At 44.8% G+C, this 19,790-nt stretch overlaps 1 protein-coding gene across 1 annotated transcript in view; it reads left to right on the top strand.

The window, feature by feature from the left end:
* The window catches only part of utp20 (UTP20 small subunit processome component), a 198,488-nt gene that overhangs the window by 84,664 nt on the left and 94,034 nt on the right, over positions 1-19,790 (top strand). Inside the window, exons 23-30 of the mRNA XM_063057593.1 lie at positions 1,763-1,853; positions 1,982-2,067; positions 3,087-3,212; positions 4,745-4,911; positions 6,827-7,035; positions 9,247-9,390; positions 13,757-13,836; positions 17,668-17,894. Of these exons, the coding sequence (XP_062913663.1) occupies positions 1,763-1,853; positions 1,982-2,067; positions 3,087-3,212; positions 4,745-4,911; positions 6,827-7,035; positions 9,247-9,390; positions 13,757-13,836; positions 17,668-17,894 (1,130 nt within the window). The remainder of the gene's footprint in view (positions 1-1,762; positions 1,854-1,981; positions 2,068-3,086; positions 3,213-4,744; positions 4,912-6,826; positions 7,036-9,246; positions 9,391-13,756; positions 13,837-17,667; positions 17,895-19,790) is intronic.

The raw sequence follows: 19,790 nt of genomic DNA, 5'->3' as shown, positions 1-19,790 counted from the left end.
CACTGCCTTTCTGAGACACCACTCCCTAAAGATGTCCTGGGTACTTTGTAGACTAGTACCCAAGATAGAGCTGACTAGAGTTACAACCTTCTGCAGCTTCTTTCGGTCCTGTGCAGTAGCCCCTCCATACCAGACAGTGATACAGCCTGTCAGAGTGCTCTCCACAGTACAACTATAGAAGTTTTTGAGTGTATTTGTTGACATGCCAAATCTCTTCAAACTCCTAATAAAGTATAGCCGCTGTCTCGTCTTCTTTATAACTACATCAGTGTGTTGGGACCAGGTTAGATCCTCGGAGATCTTGACACCCAGGAACTTGAAGCTTCTCACTCTCTCCACTTCTGATCCTTCTATGAGGATTGATATGTGTTCCTTCGTCTTACCCTTCCTGAAGTCCACAATCAGCTCTTTCGTCTTACTGACATTGAGTGCCAGGTTGTTGCTGTGGCACCATTCCACTAGTTGGCATTTCTCACTCCTGTACGCCCTCTCGTCACCACCTGAGATTCTACCAACAATGGTTACATAATCAGCAAATTTATAGATGGTATTTGAGCTATGCCTAGCCACACAGTCATAGGTATAGAGAGAGTAGAGCAGTGGGCTAAGCTCACGCCCCTGAGGTGCACCAGTGTTGATTGTCAGCGAGGAAGATATGTTATGACCAATCCACACAGATTGTGGTATTCCAGTTAGGAAGTTGAGGATCTAATTGCAGAGGGAGGTACAGAGGCCCAGGTTCTGCAACTTCTCAAACAGGATTGTGGGAATGATGCTGTTAAATGCTGAGCTATAGTCGATGAACTGCATCCTGACATAGGTGTTTGTTGTCCAGGTGGTCTGAAGCCTTGTAAAGAGCCATCATCGTGCATCATCAGCAAATTTATAGATGGAATTTGAGTTATGCCTAGTCATGGGTGTAGAGAGAAAAGAGCAGTGGGCTAATTACACCTCGCTGTGGTGCACCAGTGTTGATTGTCAGTGAGGTGGAGATATTATTATCAAGCTGCAAAGATTTCCCCCTGGTGTTAGCCATTTCTGCCTTGGAAAAATGTCTCTGGCTGCCCACTTGATCTATGCGTCTTATCATCTTGTACACCTCTATCTCATCCTCCCTTGCTCCAGAGAGAAAAACCTTAGCTTCATCCAGACAGCATCCTGGTAAATCTCCTCTGCACCTTCTTTACAGCTTCCATATCCTGAGGCGACCAGAACGGAACACAATTTTCCAAGTGTGGTCTAGCCAGATTTTTATAGATATGTACTATTACCTCGAGACTCTTGAACTCAATACCTCAATTATTGAAGACCAACGTTAAATACACCTTAACAACTCTATCAACTTGTGTGGAAACTTCGAGAGATCTACAAACATGGATCCCAAGATCCCTCTGTTCCTACACACTTCCAAGAATCCTAAAATTAACCCTGTATTCTGCCTTCAAATTCGACGTTCTAAAGTGAATCACTTCATGCTTTTCCATATTGAATCCTATCTGCCACTTCTCAGCCCAGCTCTGCATTCTGTCAATACCCTGTTGCAGCACATGACAACCCTTTACACTATCCACAACTCTAACAACCTTTGTGGACTTCCTTCAAATGATTTACTGGTAAGACTGGATACACCCATCACCCTTGTGATTTTTGCTAGGAAATGTCTGAGATGATCCAAGCCTATATTCTATGCACACTTTTAATACAAATAACGCTTAACTTTCTTCATTTGCTTCAAACTCCAAACCTCTTTATATTTTTGCAGACAACTGATTGCTCACCTGAAAGTTTTCTCGAAGTTTACCAACCCAAGGTCGCTGTACATGGAAGGCAAGCTAAAGGAGCTGTATACCCAGGTAACTGTACTATTAACGATAGTTTTCTTGTTCATTTATCTTAATCAGCACCCTATGATGGTCTTCCGTTGCACGCTTTTAACCATTCCTCCTTTATCTCATCCTTACCTGTCACGTCCCCCCTTTAGCTCCTGTGCCACCATTTCCAGGACGTGCAGAAGATGGCATTGGATTGTCTGCTCACCTACAAGCACCCACATGTGTTACCTTACAGGTAATGTTCAACTGTACACCTTCAAAATTAACCCCATTAAACGTACTAAGTGTTTAACACGTTAATCTCGTACAATGTTGCTTGCCAGCAAGAATTAACGGATTTCTGGTTTGAGATAGTTTCCGTTTGCTGAGCCCTTTCTGGTTCTTCTGGCATTGCAATTGGTGTTAGTATTGCCACGTGTAGTGAGATACAGTGAAAATCCTGTCTTACACCCTGTTCATTCAGATCAGATCATTACACAGTGGATCGAGGTAGAACAAGGTAAAACAATAACAGAATGCAGAATAAAGTGTAACAGCTACAGAGAAAGTGCTGTGTGAGCAGATAATAAGATGCAGGGCCACACCGAGGTAGACTGTGAATTCAAGAGTCTATTCTATCATATTGGGGGACCATTTAGTAGCCTATTAGATATAAAAATAAGGAGGCTGTGCCTCAGTTATGCAGATCATTGACTACAAATAATCTTGTGTATTGTATACAATATTTGCCTCATTTAAGGATGGACATTAATGCATTGAAAGTAGAAAAGGTTTATTACAATTTTGGAGTATTGGGAGCAGTTTTGGGCCCCATATCTAACAAAAGATGTGCTGGCATTGAGGAAGGTCCAGGGGAGGCTTACGAGAATGATACGGGAATTAAGGGTTAATGTATGAAGAGCTTTTGATGACTCTGGGCCTGTACTTGCTGGAGTTTAGAAAAATGAGTAGGGTGAATCTCACTGAAACATACCAAGCATTGAAAGGCCTAGGTAGAGTGGATGTGGAGAGGATGTTTCCAACAGTGGGGGAGTCTAAGACCAGAGGGCACAGCCTCAGAATTGAAGAACATTCCTTCAGAACAGAGATGAAGAATTTCTTTACCAGAGGGTGGTGAATCTGGAATTTATCGCCACAGGTGACTCGCGACCAAGTCACTGGGTATATTTAAGCATGCCAAAGGTTACAGGGAGGAGAATAGGGTTGAGAGAGAGAATAAAATGAAGTTTCAATCCAATTGTTTTCTTGTTAAAGAGAAAATCTTCAGCGGCTTCTGGAAGACAAGAGCTTCAAAGAAGAAATAGTTCACTTCAGCATTGCCGAGGAGTCCACCATTGTCGCAGCCGCTCACAGAACTGAGCTCATTCCTGTCATAATGAGGTGGGCACTCTCAACTTCAAATGATGGGTATTAGACTGGTGGAGAACCGGTGTCTTATTAGAGATATACAAGTTCACGATGAGCATGGATAAGGTGAATGGTCACAGTCTTTTTCCCAGGTTTGGGGAGTCAAAAGGCAGAGGTTTAAGATGAAGGTGGCAAGATTAAAGAGACACAGGGAGGTGGGTATATGGAACGAGCTGCCAGAAGAGTTAGTAGAGGTGACTACAATTACAATGTTGAAGATATTTAGACACTTAATGGATGGGAAAGGTTTAAAGAGATACAGACCAAATGCAGACAGATATCCAATTAGATTAGCTTTATTTGTCACACATACAGTGAAATGTGTTGTTTGCATTGTATCAAATCTGCAAGGACTGTGCTGGGTAGCTCGTAAGTGTCGCCATGCCTACAACTCACTAACCTTAACCTGTACATCTTTAGAATGCGGGACGAACCAGGAACAGCTAGAGGAAACGCAAATGCTTATGGGGAGAAGGTACATATTCCTTACAGACAGTGACAAGAGTCGAATGCCAATCTCACAGCTGGTGCTGTAATAGCATTATGCTAACTGCTGTGCTACTGTACCATCCTCGAACAGAGATGAGGAGGAATTTCTTTAGCCAAAGGGTGGTGAATTTGGGGAATTGCCGCAGATGGCTGAGGAGGCCAAGTATTTACAGTAGAGATTAATAGGTTCTTGATTAGTCAGGGTATCAAAGGTTACAGGGAGAAGGCAGGAGAATGGGCTAGAAAGGGATGGATGGTATTGGAATGGTAGAGCAGAGCTGATGGCACTAATTCTGCTCCTGTGACTTATGGAACTGGACATGATACTCCAGCTATTGTATACAGGTTTGGCATGATTTCCTTGTTCTTGGATCCTGATTTTTCTTGTGAAGTCCAGCAGAGTTTTAATTACTTAATATGCGCTGCCATTCCTGTTGACTTCTACACCTACAGTATGTGTGGCCAAGTGGTTAAGGTGTTCGTTTAGTGATTTGAAGGTCGATAGTTCGAGCCTTGACTGAGGCAGCGTGTGTGTCCTTGAGTAAGGCACTTAACCACACATTGCTCTGCGACGACACCAGTGCCAAGCTGTATGGGTCCTAATGCCCTTCCCTTGGACAGCATCGGTGGCGTGGAGAGGGGAGACTTGCAGCATGGGCAACTGCCGGTCTTCCATACAACCTCACCCAGGCCTGCGCCCTGGAAACCTTCCAAGGCGCAAATCCATGGTCTCATGAGACTAACGGATGCCTTTCTGCTTCCACCACTATCTTTGGCAGCGTGTTTGAGATCAAACTTTCCCTGCACATCCCCTTCCCCTTCAAACCTCTCATATTTGACAGTTCCATTCTGGGAGAAGGGTTCTGACTAATTCACCCTATCTGTGATCCTCATAATTTTATCAGGTCTCCCCTCAGCTTCCAACATTCCAGAACAAACAGTTTTGACTTCTAATGGGTAGTACCACAAATCCAAGCAAAATGCTAAAAATCCTCTTTTAATTTTTGGTAATCCAGGATTCTATATGGGCGGATGAGGAGCAAAACTGGGAGCAAAACGCAGGGGCGTTCCGGCGCGTCAGCCCGTGTGACCATCGTCCTCCACTTCCTGGCTGGCTCACTGCCGCAGGAGCTGCGCGTCTTCCTGGACCTGTTTCTCGAGCCGGTGAAGCACCTAACGGAGGGTAGGTGCTGTAGTTCATTACGTTAATGTGTTACTGATCCTGCTCCCTTTTCTGATCTCTGCACTTAATTAAAACCTTTTCCAGTTCCAGTTAGTTACCTAAACAGAGACAGGAATTGTCCATTTGTCTTTTGTGCCTGCGTCACCATTCAGTCTTTCACAGCATCAGAATCAGATGTATCACTGATGTATGTTGGGAAATTTGTCATTTTGTGGTAGCAGTACAGTGCAATATAAATTACAATAAGAAATGTACGTATAAAAGTTAAATAGTGCAAAAAGAGAGAAAAAATAGTTAATTGTCCATTCAGAAATCCGATGGAGGAGATGTCCCTGACACTGATTGTGTGTCTTCAAGCTTCTGTACCACCTCCTTGATGGTAGCAATGAGAGGAGGGCATGTCCTGGTGACGGGGGTCCTTGATGACCGATGCGGTTTTCTTGAGGATTCGCCTTTTGAAGATCATAAGACCATAAGACAAAGGAGCAGAAGTAGGCCATTCGGCCCATCGAGTCTGCTCCGCCATTTTATCATGAGCTGATCCATTCTCCCATTTAGTCCCACTCCCCCGCCTTCTCACCATAACCTTTGATGCCCTGGCTACTCAGATACCTATCAATCTCTGCCTTAAATACACCCAATGACTTGGCCTCCACTGCTGCCTGTGGCAACAAATTCCATAGATTCACCACCCTCTGACTAAAAAAATTTTTTCGCATTTCTGTTCTGAAAGGGCGCCCTTCAATCCTTAAGTCATGCCCTCTCGTATTAGACTCCCCCATCATGGGAAACAACTTTGCCACATCCACTCTGTCCATGCCTTTTAACATTCGAAATGTCTCTATGAGGTCTCCCCTCATTCTTCTAAACTCCAAGCAGACAAATGTTCCTCACATGTTAACCCTCTCATTCTCGGAAAGGTGTCCTTGATACTGGGGAGGCTAGTGCCATGATGGAGCTGGCTGAGTTTACAATTTCTGGCAGGTATTTCCAATCCTGTGTAGTGGTCCCTCCACACCAGATGGTGATGCAGCCAGTTAGAATGTTACACATGGTACATCTGTAGAAATTTGCTAGTGTCTTTGGTGACGTGCCTTCTTTGTAACCGCACCTGTATGTTGTGCCCAGGATAGATCTCAGAAATGTTGACACCCAGGATCTAGAAACTGCTCACTCTTTTTACTGCAGATCCCTCGATGAGGGCTGTTGTGTGTCCCTTCAACTTCCCTTTCCTGAAGTCCACAATCAATGTCTTGGTCTTAGTGACATTGGCAAAAAGTGTGATAGTGACCTGATCTTATTTTTAATGTGCCATAAGTATGTCCGAGTTACCAGGCATAACCACCCTCAGAATAGAGGAGCGTCCATTTAAAACAGAGATACGGAGAAATTTGTTTAGTCAGAGGGTGGTGAATTTGTGGAATTTATTACCACAGACAGCGCTGGAGGCCAGGTCGTTGGGTGTTTTTAAGTCAGAACTTGATAGGTTCTTGATTGGACACAGCAACAAAGGTTACGGGGAGAAGGCTGGGGTGTGGAGTTGAGGAAGAGGGAAAGGATCAACCATGATTGAGTGGCAGGACAGACTCAATGGGCCCAAATGGCCTAATTCTGTTCCTGTGTCTTATGGAAATGTCAAGATGGCATCCTCACTTGAGAGAGCAGATGATCTTAGTTTGCCTCATACAGTAGTCAGTGTCTTTAACTCCCTTAGCACTGCAACGTTGGCTGGGTTTTTGTGCTCCAGTCTCTGGGTCTTGAATCCACAGCCTGACTGAAGTGTTGATAGAAGCATACGAGATGCATTACAAGATTCATTCAACGGGCATTGAAATTTCTGCCTAAAAGAAGCCCTTGCACATTGAGGTGACTATATAAAAACAGTGTGGCTTCGGGGCCTTTCTCTTCGTTTCAGGGTCTTGCCTGTTGGCGGTGCTACGGTCGGCCCAGTCTGTGGATCTCTGCAGTGTTCTGCCGTTAGGGCGGCAGCACGGCCTGCTGAACAACATTGAGGTACTGATGAAAAAGCTAGGTCACCTCATCAATGACTACCTGCCAGAACTGCTTCAGATCCTGCTGTGTATAACTGCATCTGTGTCTCAGATGCTTCAACTGAGGGACCAGGTGAGTACTGAGAGACATGGTAGTGGTTAGCGTGACGCTGTTACAGCGCGGGGCGTTGGAGATCCAAGTTCAGTTCCAGTGTCCTCTGTAAACAAGTTTGTGTGCTCCTTCCTGTGTGCACGTGGGTTTCCTCCAGGTGCTCTGGCTTCCTCCCACAGTCCAAAGATGTACCGGTTAGGCGGGTAATTGTCATTGTAAATTGTCCTGTAATTAGGCTAGTGTTAAATAGGTGGTTGCTGGGTGACACAGCTCAAATGGCTGGAAAAGCCTGTTGCAGGCCATACCTCCAAATAAGTACATATATACATACATACATACATACATAACCCCACAACGCAGGCAGAAGGCCAGTGGAGACCTGGGCATTAGGTAACTGACATTCCCAGGGAGTATGGTAACTTCGAGGTGACATTCACTGCACCAGATCTGGTTCTCATTGTTGAGTATACGTTCACAGAACTGTAAAACAGGCCTTTCAGCCTGCCTTATTCATGCTATCTCTGATCCCTATCAACACTAATCTCACAAATACGAAAACTACAGTAAACTGTCAGGTCAACAGAAGATTTGATTGTTAAATGGCATTTCCAGTACTTAAGTGTAAAGGAGAACAAAATAATTGTTACTCCTCAGCGAAACATTGATTGTATGTCCATAAAATGACGCTAGGTACAGGAGTGTTTGTACATAAGGTGACTGACAGGAAATGATAAAGTAGTGGTGATTGGGGGTGTGGAGGGGTGGGTTAGTAGTTGGAGGTGTGGATCAGCTTTACTGTTTGGGGAAAGTAACTGTTTTTGAGTCTGGTGGTCCTGACATGGATGTTACATAGCCTCCTCTCTGATGAGAGTGGGACAAACAGTTCATGAGCAGGGTGGGTGGGATCCTTCATGATGTTACTGGCCCTTTTCCAGCATCTTTCTGTATATTTGACCTTGATGGTGGGTAGACGGGTGCTTGTGATGCGTTGGGCAGTTGGCTGCACTCTACCATCCCTGTAGGACTTGTATGTGTCCTGGACAAATAAGTGCGCAGGAAAATCACTGTAGACATGACCCACCCAGCAAATGCCTTTTCCAAAAGCTCCCTTCTGGAAAGTGCCATAGGGCTTCACACCATCTTAAAAGTTTCTTCCTGCAGGCTGTTACTGTGATCAATCATTCTAGTTAGCCCCCACAACCCCCTCTGTCTAGTACCCCCATCAGTGCACAGCATCAAACCAGAAGTCCCTACAAAGGACAGTTAGAACGGCTGAGAGGATGACAGGGGTCTCCCTACCATCCATCGAGGCCATTTGTCAGGAGTGCTGCATATGCAGGGCCTTTAGGATTATCAGGGATCCCACCCTCCATCCAGCGTCCTCTTTGACCTCCTTCCATCAGCCAGGGACAAGAGCAGTCAGGATGGGAAACAGCTTCTTCTCTCAGGCCATTAGGCTTCTGAACTCCGCTGCGTCTCCTTCTAAGTGTCACTGGTGAATCTGTTTTGTACCTTACAGTATTTAAATTTATGCACTTTAGTTTGTTATTTATGCATAATTCCTCTGTAGATATTATCTTTACTTTCGTAAGTTATTGTGTGTTGAGCTTTACACCCTGGTTTGGAGAAACGTCTTGTTTTTCGCTATACATGTATATAGCTAAATGACAATAATCTTGACTGGGACAGTAAACACTTTAAACCATTTACAACATTTGTTGCCTGCAAAAAGTAACAAATATGTTGTTTGCGATTGTTTCCTTTTCTTGGGCTCTTCCTAATCGTTCTGCCTTTGGAATTATTGGTTAATTATTAACACATGCACTGAGGTACAGTGAATAGCTTGTCTTGCACACTGTTGGTAATAGGACCATTCAATAGCCTTAGGGGATTTGAATACAAAAGTAAGGAGATTGTGCCTCTTATGTAAACCATTGGGTATGTTTAAAGTGGAAGTTGATAGATTCTTGATTAGTCAGGATATCAAAGATTCTGGGGAGATGGCAGGAGAATAGGGTTGAGAGGGTTAATAAATCAGCCTTGATGGAATGGAATGGGGGAGCTGTCTCAATGGGCTGAATAGCCCAATTTTGCTCTTATGCCTTATATTCTTTCTGCCCACAAATGCTGCTGAACCCTGCTGTGGCTCAAAAGGCATTTTGTTTATTTTCAAAGAACAACTGCTGCAAGATAAAAAATAACTATCTTGTCTTTTGCATTTTCTTTGTACAGATCAAGCCAAGGTACATCACCCTGCTGAAACACCTGAGGCGTCTGGGCATAGATCAGATTGCTGCCTTCTTTACCAGCTTTGACTCGTATGCTTTCACAGCGGATGAGATCGATGCAGTGTTCCATGGCACAGTGTGGCCACAGGTAAGACCAGATTACTTGGTATTCAACTGTAGGAGGCAGCCTGTCTGTCTGTGTATGTGTGTGGGAGGGTGTGAATGCTGTTGTGGTTCTTGTGCTGTTCTGCTGAACTTTGTGGACATGCTGTGTTGGCACCGTAATATATGGTGACGCTTGCGGGCCTCTCCCGGAACATGCTTGGGTTGTGATGGTTAGCAAATCAACCCATTTCACTGTAAGTTTGATGTACGCGTGGTAAATGAATATATCTGAATTTGAAAATAGTGCTTGGACATGATCCAAGAGGTCATGTCCATACGATCTAAGAAATGGAAGTGATGTAAACAGTTTATTTTTATCTCTTTAGATTTTCTTTAGAGATTAAGCACAGTAACAGTGCCTTCCAGGCCCAATGCTTAACATTGCCCAAATATACCCATGGGACCAATTAACCTACTAACCCATATGTCTTTAAAATGTGGGAGGAAACTGGAGCACCAGAGGGAACCCACGTGATCATGAGGAAATCATACAAACTCCTTCCAGACAGCGGCAGAACTGAACCTGGGTCACTGGCGCATTAGTCATAGTCATAGTCATAGTCATACTTTATTGATCCCGGCAGAAATTGGTTTTCGTTACAGTTGCACCATAAATAATAAATAGTAATAAAGCCATAAATAGTTAAATAGTAATATGTAAATTATGCCAGTAAATTATGAAATAAGTCCAGGACCAGCCTATTGGTTCAGGATGACTGACTCTCCAAGGGAGGAGTTGTAAAGTTTGATGGCCACAGGCAGGAATGACTTCCTATGACACTCTGTATTGCATCTCGGTGGAATGAGTCTCTGGCTGAATGTACTCCTGTGCCCAACCAGTACATTATGTAGTGGATGGGAGACATTGTCCAAGATGGCATGCAACTTGGACAGCATCCTCTTTTCAGACACCACCGTGAGAGAGTCCAGTTCCATCCCCACAACATCACTGGCCTTACGAATGAGTTTGTTGATTCTGTTGGTGTCTGCTACCCTCAGCCTGCTGCGTCAGCACACAACAGCAAACATGATAGCACTGGCCACCACAGACTCGTAGAACATCCTCAGCATCGTTTGGCAGATGTTAAAGGACCTCAGTCTGCTCAGGAAATAGAGACGGCTCTGACCCTTCTTGTAGACAGCCTCAGTGTTCTTTGACCAGTCCAGTTTATTGTCAATTCGTATCCCCGGGTATTTGTAATCCTCCACCATGTCCACACTGACCCCCTGGATGGAAACAGGGGTCACCAGTACCTTAGCTCTCCTCAGGTCTACCACCAGCTCCTTAGTCTTTTTCACATTAAGCTGCAGATAATTCTGCTCACACCATGTGACAAAGTTTCCTACCGTAGCCTTGTACTCAGCGTCATCTCCCTTGCTGATGCATCCAACTATGGCAGAGTCATCAGAAAGCTTCTGAAGATGACAAGACTCTGTGCAGCAGTTGAAGTCCGAGCTGTAAATGGTGAAGAGAAAGGGAGACAAGACAGTCCGCTGTGGAGCCCCAGTGCTGCTGATCACTCAGTCGGACACACAGTGTTGCAAGCTCACGTACTGTGGTCTACCAGTCAGGTAATCAAGAATCCATGATACCAGGGAAGCATCCACCTGCATCACTGTCAGCTTCTCCCCCAGCAGAGCAGGGCGGATGGTGTTGAATGCACTGGAGAAGTCAAAAAACATGACCCTCACAGTGCTCGCTGGCTTGTCCAGGTGGGCATAGACACGGTTCAGCAGGTAGACAATGGCATCCTCAAGTCCTAGTCGGAGCTGGTAGGCGAACTGGAGCGGATCTAAGTGTGGCCTGACCACAGGCCGGAGCAGCTCCAGAACAAGTCTCTCCAGGTCTTCATGACGTGGGAGGTCAATGCCTCCGGTCTGTAGTCATTGAGGCCGCTGGGGTGCGGCGTCTTCAGCACAGGGACGAAGCAGGACGTCTTCCACAGTACAGGAACCCTCCGGAGCCTCAGGCTCAGGTTGAGGACAAGTCTCAGGTTTAAGCTAATTGCTATGGTTCCGTGCCTCCCTATTTGGACCAGCATGGATAGATGCTTGCTCATACGCTTGTTCAACCTCTCCTGAAGTACGTCACTACTTCTCACTTCCTTGGGTAAAGCAGTTGCTCTGAATTTTTCATTTGAGTTCCTGGTGACTTTCTTACATGGATGGGTCTTGGGTTCTGTTCTCCACTAACTTATGTCCCTCCAGGAAAAAGCCTGAATTTCTGATGAAGGGTCTTTACGAAGGAGGCAGGTATTGAAGCCTCATACCTGTTGCACCATTCACATTAGCTCACAGCTGATACCTGTTTTTGAATCTGGTATTACAACTCCATAAGGTTCTGTTACATTTAATACCCTTGTCAGCATTTTTGAGGGTAATCGAGAATGTTCTAGAAAAGGAGCAGCACAGCAGTGCAGTGGTTAACACTACACTATACTGCGCCAATGGTTAGGTTTCATTTCCCACCACTGTCTGTAAAGAGTTGTACGCTCTCCCCGTGACCTTTGACCTTTGACCTTGTGGTTTTTCTCCAATGCCTCAGTTCCTACCCACATTCGAAAAGCGAATGGATTAGAGTTGTAAGTTCTGGGCATGTTGTATTGGCGCTGGAAATGTGGCAACACTTTGCAGGCTGCCCCCCAGCACATCGTCAGATCTTGTGACACATTTCACTGTATGTTTCATGTGACAAACAAAGTGAATAGAAACATAGAAAACCTACAGCACAGTACAGGCCCTTCGGCCCACAAAGCTGTGCCGAACATGTCCTTACCTTAGAAAATTATCTAGGGTTACCCATAGCCCTCTATTTTTCCAAGCTCCATGTACCTATCCAGGAGTCTCTTAAAAGACCCTATTGTATCTGCCTCCACCACCATCGCTGGCAGCCCATTCCCCGCCCTCACCACTCTCTGTGTAAAAAAAACTTACCCTTGACATCTCCCCTGTACCTGCCTCCAAGCACCTTAAAGCTGTGCCCTCTCGTGCTAGCCATTTCAGCTCTGGGAAAAAGCCTCTGACTATCCACGTGATCAATACCTCTCATCATATTATAGTCCTCTATCAGGTCACCTCTCATCCTCCATTGCTGCAAGGAATAAAGGCCAAACTCACTCAACATATTCTCATAAGGCATGCTCCCCAAACCAGGCAACATCCTTGTAAATCTCCTCTGCACCTTTTCTATGTTTTCCTCATCCTTTCTATAGTGAGGCGACCAGAACTGAGCACAGTACTCCAAGTGGGGTCTGACCAGGGTCCTATATAGCTGAACTTCTCGGCTCCTAAACTCAGTCCCATGATCGATAAGGGTCAATGCACCATATGCTTTCTTAACCACAGAGTCAACCTGCACAGCAGCTTTGAGTGTCCTATGGACTCGGACCACAAGATCCCTCTGATCCTCCACACTGCCAAGAGACTTACCATTTATACTATATTCTGCCATCATATTTGACCTACCAAAATGAACCACCCTGAAACGTCGACTGCGCCTCTTCCTATAGATGCTGCTTGGCCTGCTGCGTTCACCAGCAACTTTGATGTATGTTGCTTGAATTTCCAGCATCTGCAGAATTCCTGTTGTTTGCACCTCACACTTATCTAGGTTGAACTCCATCTGCCACTTCTCAGCCCAGTTTTGCATCCTATCAATGTCCCGCTGTAACCTCTGACAGCCCTCCACACTATCCACAACACCCCCAACCTTTGTGTTATTAGCTAATCCCTCTAATCGCTTTAAATTATTGAATAAGTGATTGCTAGATTATTGCTAAAGTTTTCCCTGAAGTCAGTGGATGTTCCATTTCCTGTCTGGTGATCTAAGAATCCAGCTCAGCTTTCGTCTCAATGTATGGTCTGTCCAGTTGCTATATCGCAACACACGAGGATCGTAAAAACCATTGAGACCATCATCGGAGTCTCCCTCCCCCCGTATGTGGCATTTACCAGGAGTATTGCAGACCAAGTGCCCAAAGTATTGTTGAGCAGCTCTACCGTCTATCCCACAATCTCTCTGACCCACTGCCATCAGGAAGGAGATACAGGAGCATCAGGACTAGAACTGTCAGACTGGGTAACAGCTTCTTCCCCAGGCTGTGAGACTAACGAATATCCTGGCACCACCAAGGTCTTGTCACTAGGACAATGAGCTGTTTACTTGTGCTATGCACTACATGCATTTTGAATTATATTTTATTAAACTTATTTATGGTAATATTTTGTTTTATGTGATTTATTTGATAAATGTTTTGTGGGTGCACTGTGGTCTGGAGGAAGGCTGTTTCGATTAGTTGTATATATGTACACTTGAACTTGTTCTTACATCTAACTTGTCCTGTTTATAGATCAGCCGACTTCCCTCAGAAGGACAATATGCACCAACTTCCCTCCTGAAACTGATTCATATCTGGAGTAAGAATTCTAGGTGAGCATTGTTGTCAGCAGTTTTAGCCTCTCACTTTATTTAGCAAGGATTTCTCCAATTTCTATGTGGATTCAGACAGCTTCATAGAGACAGTCATAGATTTACAAGGATACTATAGAGAGTCCAAATTCTAGGGATAAGTTGGTCTTCGTAGATCTTTATTCCCAGCTGTACTTCTCCCTGAGTATAGGCAGAGACTGAAGACTGCAGTACCAGCAGTAAGGACCAAGAAGGTCTGGACAAGGGAAACACAGGAGCGCCTACAGGATTGCTTTGAATGGGTGGACTGGACTGTATTCAGGAATTCATCTTCAAACCTGGATGAGTATGCTGCAGTTGTTACTGACTTCATTAAAACCTGTGTGGATGAGTGTGTGCACAGAAAGACTTACTGTACATTTCCAAACCAAAATGCGTGGATGAACCAGGAGTTATGTCGTCTGCTGAAGGCTAAATCTGTGACATTCAAGTCTGGCAACCCAGGCCTCTACCAGAAAACCACCTATGATTTGCAGAGGGCTATTTCAGGGGTGAAGAGACAACTTCAAATGAGGTTGGAGCAACATTAGATGCACGGCAACCCTGGCAGGATCTGCAAGACATTACTTCTTACAAAGTGAAACCCAATAGCAGGAATGGCAGTGATACTTTAGTACCAGATGAACTCAATGCTTTCTATGCACACTTTGAAAGGGGGAGCACAACTACAGCTGTGAAGACCCCTGCTGCACCTGATGACCCTGTGATCTCTGTCTCAGAGGCTGATGTTAGGCTGTCTTTAAAAAGAGTGAACTCTCGCAAGGCAGAAGATCCCGATGGAGTTACCTGTTAAGGCTCTGAAAACCTGTGCTAACCAACTGGCGGGAGTACGGGAGTATTTAAGGACATTTTCAACTTCTCACTGCTACAGGTGAAGTTCCTACTTGCTTCAAAAAGGCAACAATTATACCAGTGCCTAAGAAGAATAATGTGTGCTGCCTTCATGACTATCGTCTGGTAGCACTCACATTGACAGTGATGAAATGCTTTGAGAGGTTGGTCATGACTAGACTGAACTCCTGCCTCAGCAAGGACCTGGACCCACCGCAATTTGTCTATCACCCACAATTGGTCAACAGCAGATGCAATCTCAATGGCTCTCCACACGGCTTTAGACCACCTGGAAATACAAACACATATGTCAGGATGCAGTTCATCGACTATAGCTCAGCATTTAATAGCAGCATTCCCACAATCCTGTTTGAGAAGTTGCAGAACCTGGGCCTCTGTACCTCCCTCTGCAATTAGATCCTCAACTTCCTAACTGGAATACCACAATCTGTGTGGATTGGTGATAACATATCTTCCTCACTGATGATCAACACTGGTGCACCTCAGGGGTGTGTGCTTAGCCCACTGCTCTACTCTCTCTATACCTATGACTGTGTGGCTAGGCATAGCTCAAATACCATCTATAAATTTGCTGATGATACAACCATTGTTGGTAGAATCTCAGGTGGTGACGAGGGGGCGTACAGGATTGAGATATGCCAACTAGTGGAGTGGTGCTGCAGCAACAACCTGGCACTCAACGTCAGTAAGACGAAAGAGCTGATTGTGGACATCAGGAAGGATAAGACAAAGGATCACATAGCAATCATCATAGAGGGATCAAGTGGAGAGAGTGAGCAGTTTCAAGTTCCTGGGTGTCAAGGTCTCTGAGGATCTAACCTGGTCCCTACATACCGATGTGGTTATAAAGAAGGCAAGACAGCAGATATACTTTATTAGGAGTTTGAAGAGATTTGGCATGCCAACAAATACACTCAAAAACTTCTATAGTTGTACCCTGGAGAGCATTCAGACAGGTTGCATCACTGTCTGGTATGGAGGGGCTACTGCACTGGACTGAAAGAAGCTGCAGAAGGTTGAAAATCTAGTCATCTCCATCTTGGGTATTAGTCTACAAAGTACCCAGGACATCTTTAGGGAGCAGTGTCTCAGAAAGGCAGTGTCCATTATTAAGGACCTCCAGCACCCAAGGCATGCCCTTTTCTCACTGTTACCATCAGGTAGGAGGTACAGAAGCCTGAAGGCACATACTCAGTGGTTCAGGAACAGCTTCTTCCCCTCTGCCATCTGATACCTAAATGGATATTGAAGCTTTGGACACTACCTCACTTTTTTTAAATATACAGTATTTCTGTTTTTGCACATTTTAAAAAATCTATTCAATGTACGTTATTGATTTACTTGTTTTTTTATTATTATTATTTTTATTTTATTATTAGTATTTTTTTTCTCTCTCTGCTAGATTATGTATTGCATTAAACTGCTGCTGCTAAGTTATCAAATTTCTTATTACATGCTGGTGATAATAAACATGATTCTGATTCTGGCTCTGATTCTGATAAATAAATAAGCAACAAATATTGACAACGTGAGATAAAGCATCCTTGGAAGTGAGTCCTTGGGTTGTGGGAAGTGTTCAGTGATGGGGTGAGCAAATTTGAGTGTTATCACCTCTGGTTCAAGAGCCTGATGGTTGAGGGGTAATGACTGACGAGCAGTCAACGATCAGAAAAAAACGTTTGCAAAAGGAGATGCTCAAAATAGTGGCATTCGTCATTAAGAAACCCCACCATCCAGGAGGTGCCCCCTTCTCACTGGTACAATCAGGGAGGAGGTACAGGAGTCTAAAGATCCACGTTTTGTGAATAGCTCCTTTTTCTCCACGGTGGTGGTTGTAAGTCTTTTGTGTTCCATTGTATTTCTTTACTTTCCTATGAAATGAATTTCTGAGTAGTACAAATTGAAGTTGGCCCTCTGTTGGTCAAGGTTGACCATGGATGTTGCGTCTAAGCTGTCTATGTTGTTGGTGATGAGGCCAACACAAGAGTGGTAGTCGCTATTACAAAGGTAGCATCTGTAAGTGCTCTCGGCTCTGTTGAAAACTGCAGCATTCCTTTCTGTGGGTCCGTTTGTCTTCTGCCGCTTTCAGTAATTTTTCCTTGCCTGACGTTAATGTGCTTGTCCATCTGGTGCGCTTGGCTGCATTCCTTCCAGAATCCAGTGTTGATGTCCAGCACCTTCATGTCCTGCTTGCAGACATCCTTGTAGCATAGATGTAGGAATCTCAAGGTGAAATGACTGGTACACTCACTCAAAATGCTGGAGGAACTGTGCAGGACAGGCAGCATCTATGGAGGTGAATAAAGAGTTGATAGTAACGGTTGTGTGGTGAAAAAAGCACAACAGTGCCTCTTTCACCTCAGATGGTTGAAGAAGTTTGGTATGAGTCCCCCACATCCTAAGAACTTTCTATAGGGGCACAATTGAGAGCATCCTGACTGGCTGCATCACTGCCTGGGATGGGAACTGTATTGCAGGACTCTGCAGAGAGTGGTGCGGACAGCCTGGCGCATCTGTAGATGTGAACTTCCCACTATTCAGGACATCTACAAAGACAGGTGTGTAAAGAGGGCCTGAAGGATCATTGGGGACCCGAGTCACCCCAACCACAATCTGTTCCAGCTGCTACCATCCAGGAAACAGTACCACAGCCAGAACCAACAGGCTCTAGGACAGCTTCCTCCACCAGGCCATCAGACTGATTAATTCATGCTGATACAATTGTATTTTGATGCTATATTGACTGTCCTGTTGTACATACTATTTATTACAAATTACTATAAATTGCACATTGCACTTTTAAATGAAAACGTAAAGATTTTTACTCATGTATTTGAAGGATGTAAGAAATAAAATCAATTCAATTCAATTCCTGTTGTTCAACTTGCTATTCTGCTTAAATATTGTTGGTCAAACAGTCTCGTTGTGCTTATTTTCCAGGTACTTCCCTCTCCTTGGCAAGCAGCTTCCTGATCACCCAGAGTGTGGTGTTCTCACCAATGTCTTCAGCTTGCTCTCAGCAAAGACTGTGGCAGAGACAACAGCCTCACTTGTCATGGACATCGTAGACAGTCTCCTGAGCACACCCGACTTCGTACCGACAGCAGACGAGAGTGCCCTCACTGTGAGAGATGCGGCCTTACCTGCGCACTCTGCCACAGCAGAAGGTACGGCAGTCCCAATTACGTGTGTATGTGATGGAGGTTGTTCCAACCAGAGTGAGCTGGGTTGTCTGAAGATTTCAACCATGGTGTACAGCCCATGAGCAGGTCATATGGGGAAAGGCTAAGCGAGTTAGAGCTTGGAATATTGTATTTAGTTCTGGTTGCTTTATTATAGGAAGAATGTGGAAGCTTTAGAGAGGGTGCAGAGGAGATTTACCAGGATGCTGCCTAGACTAGAGAATACATCTTATGAGGATATGCTGAGTGAGCTAGGACTTTTCTCTGTGGAGCGACGGAGGATGAGAGGTGACCTGATAGAGGTGTATAAGATGATGAGAGGCATTGATCGTGTGGATAGTCAGAGGCTGTTTCCCAGGGCTGAAATGGCTAATACGAGGGAAGCATAACTTTAAGGTCCTTGGAGGAGAGTATAAGGGAGACTGTGTGGTGGGTGTGTGGATCGCGTTGACAGGGGTGGTGGTAGAGGCAGACACATTAGGGACATTTAGGAAACTCTTAGATAGGCACAAGAATGATAGAAAAATGGAGAGCTATGTGGGAGGGAAGGGTTGAATTGATCATGGAGTCGGTTAAAAGAGCCTGTACCATGCTGTACTATTCTATGTTCTGTATACTTTGCAGTGAGGGCTGGTTTGGCAGTGCCTTGGGGGAAGGTGCTCGTGTGAATGTGGTCGTCTCACACAGAGATCCTCACAGCTGTCATTCCCACTCTGCCACTGGGGTCCGGGTACAGGGAACCCGCTCAGAATCAGGTTTATTAACACTGACGTGTTCTGAGGCTTGTCTTGTGGCAGTAGTACAATGCAAAGGCATCAAGTTACTAAATAATTGGTGCTGAAAAGAAATAGTTCATGGGTTTATGAAATCTGATGGCAGAGGGAAAGTAGCTGTTCCTGAATCATCGAGTGTGGAAATGCAGGATCCTGTACCTCCACACTGATGGTAGCCATGAGAAGAGGGTATATCCTGGGAGAGGAGGGTCCTTAGTTGTGAGTGTCACTATATACATACAATCAGTCTATGTATATAAGCTATACTTACATATTTATATAGATTGTGTTTTTTGTCCCTGCTTCAGATCCAGTGTAACAATCATTTTGTTCTCCTTTGCACTAGTGTGTTGATGAATAACAATAAGCAATCTTGAGGGACTACCGTTTGAAGATGCCCTCAGTAGTTGGGAGGCTTGTGCACCTGATGGGGTTGAGCTGACGGAGTCTACAATCCTCTGCAGCTTCTTGCAAACCATAGGTGAAACTTTTTCCCCATGTCCACATCCCTGCCCAGACCCTGAAATGTCCACATTTCTGCTTCCCAGCCTTTAATAAATTCATTGAAGGAGCTTCCACAGTTGTCTGGGATGGAGAATTCAGGTGTTTAATCCCATTGATGTGTCTTCCCTTCGAAATGGCCGGTGCATCACTCTGTACCTCTGCCCCTGGTTCTGAGCTCTCCAGCCCAGGGAGAAACACCCTCGATGCCTCTGCCTCAGAAAGATCCCTCAATCTTCTAAACTCTAGCCAAGACAGGCCAAGCCTCCTATTTGTACTGCTGTAGCCATCTTGCACTTCCTAGAATTCTATATAATGAGTAGTGTTGGAAAGACCATTGCCTTCCACCTTATCTATGCCCCTCATCATTTTATAAACCTCTGTTGTTTACGAGTTTTGAACCATTTAATAGAATGCTATTTTCATAAACATAGGAGATGCTGCAGATGCTGGAAATCCAGAACAACACACACAAAATACTGGAGGAACACAGCAAGTCAAGCAGCATCTATGCAGAGGATTAAAAAAGTTGATGTTTTGGGCTGAAACCTTTCATCAAGATCCTGTTCTTCTCTATAGATGCTGCCTGACCTGCAGAATTCCTCCA

The sequence above is a fragment of the Mobula hypostoma genome, chromosome 9 (genome assembly GCF_963921235.1).
Source record: "Mobula hypostoma chromosome 9, sMobHyp1.1, whole genome shotgun sequence".
NCBI classification, from domain to species: Eukaryota; Metazoa; Chordata; class Chondrichthyes; order Myliobatiformes; family Myliobatidae; genus Mobula; species Mobula hypostoma.
Note: the sequence above shows the minus strand (reverse complement) of the source record. Positions and strands in the feature narration are given on the sequence as shown.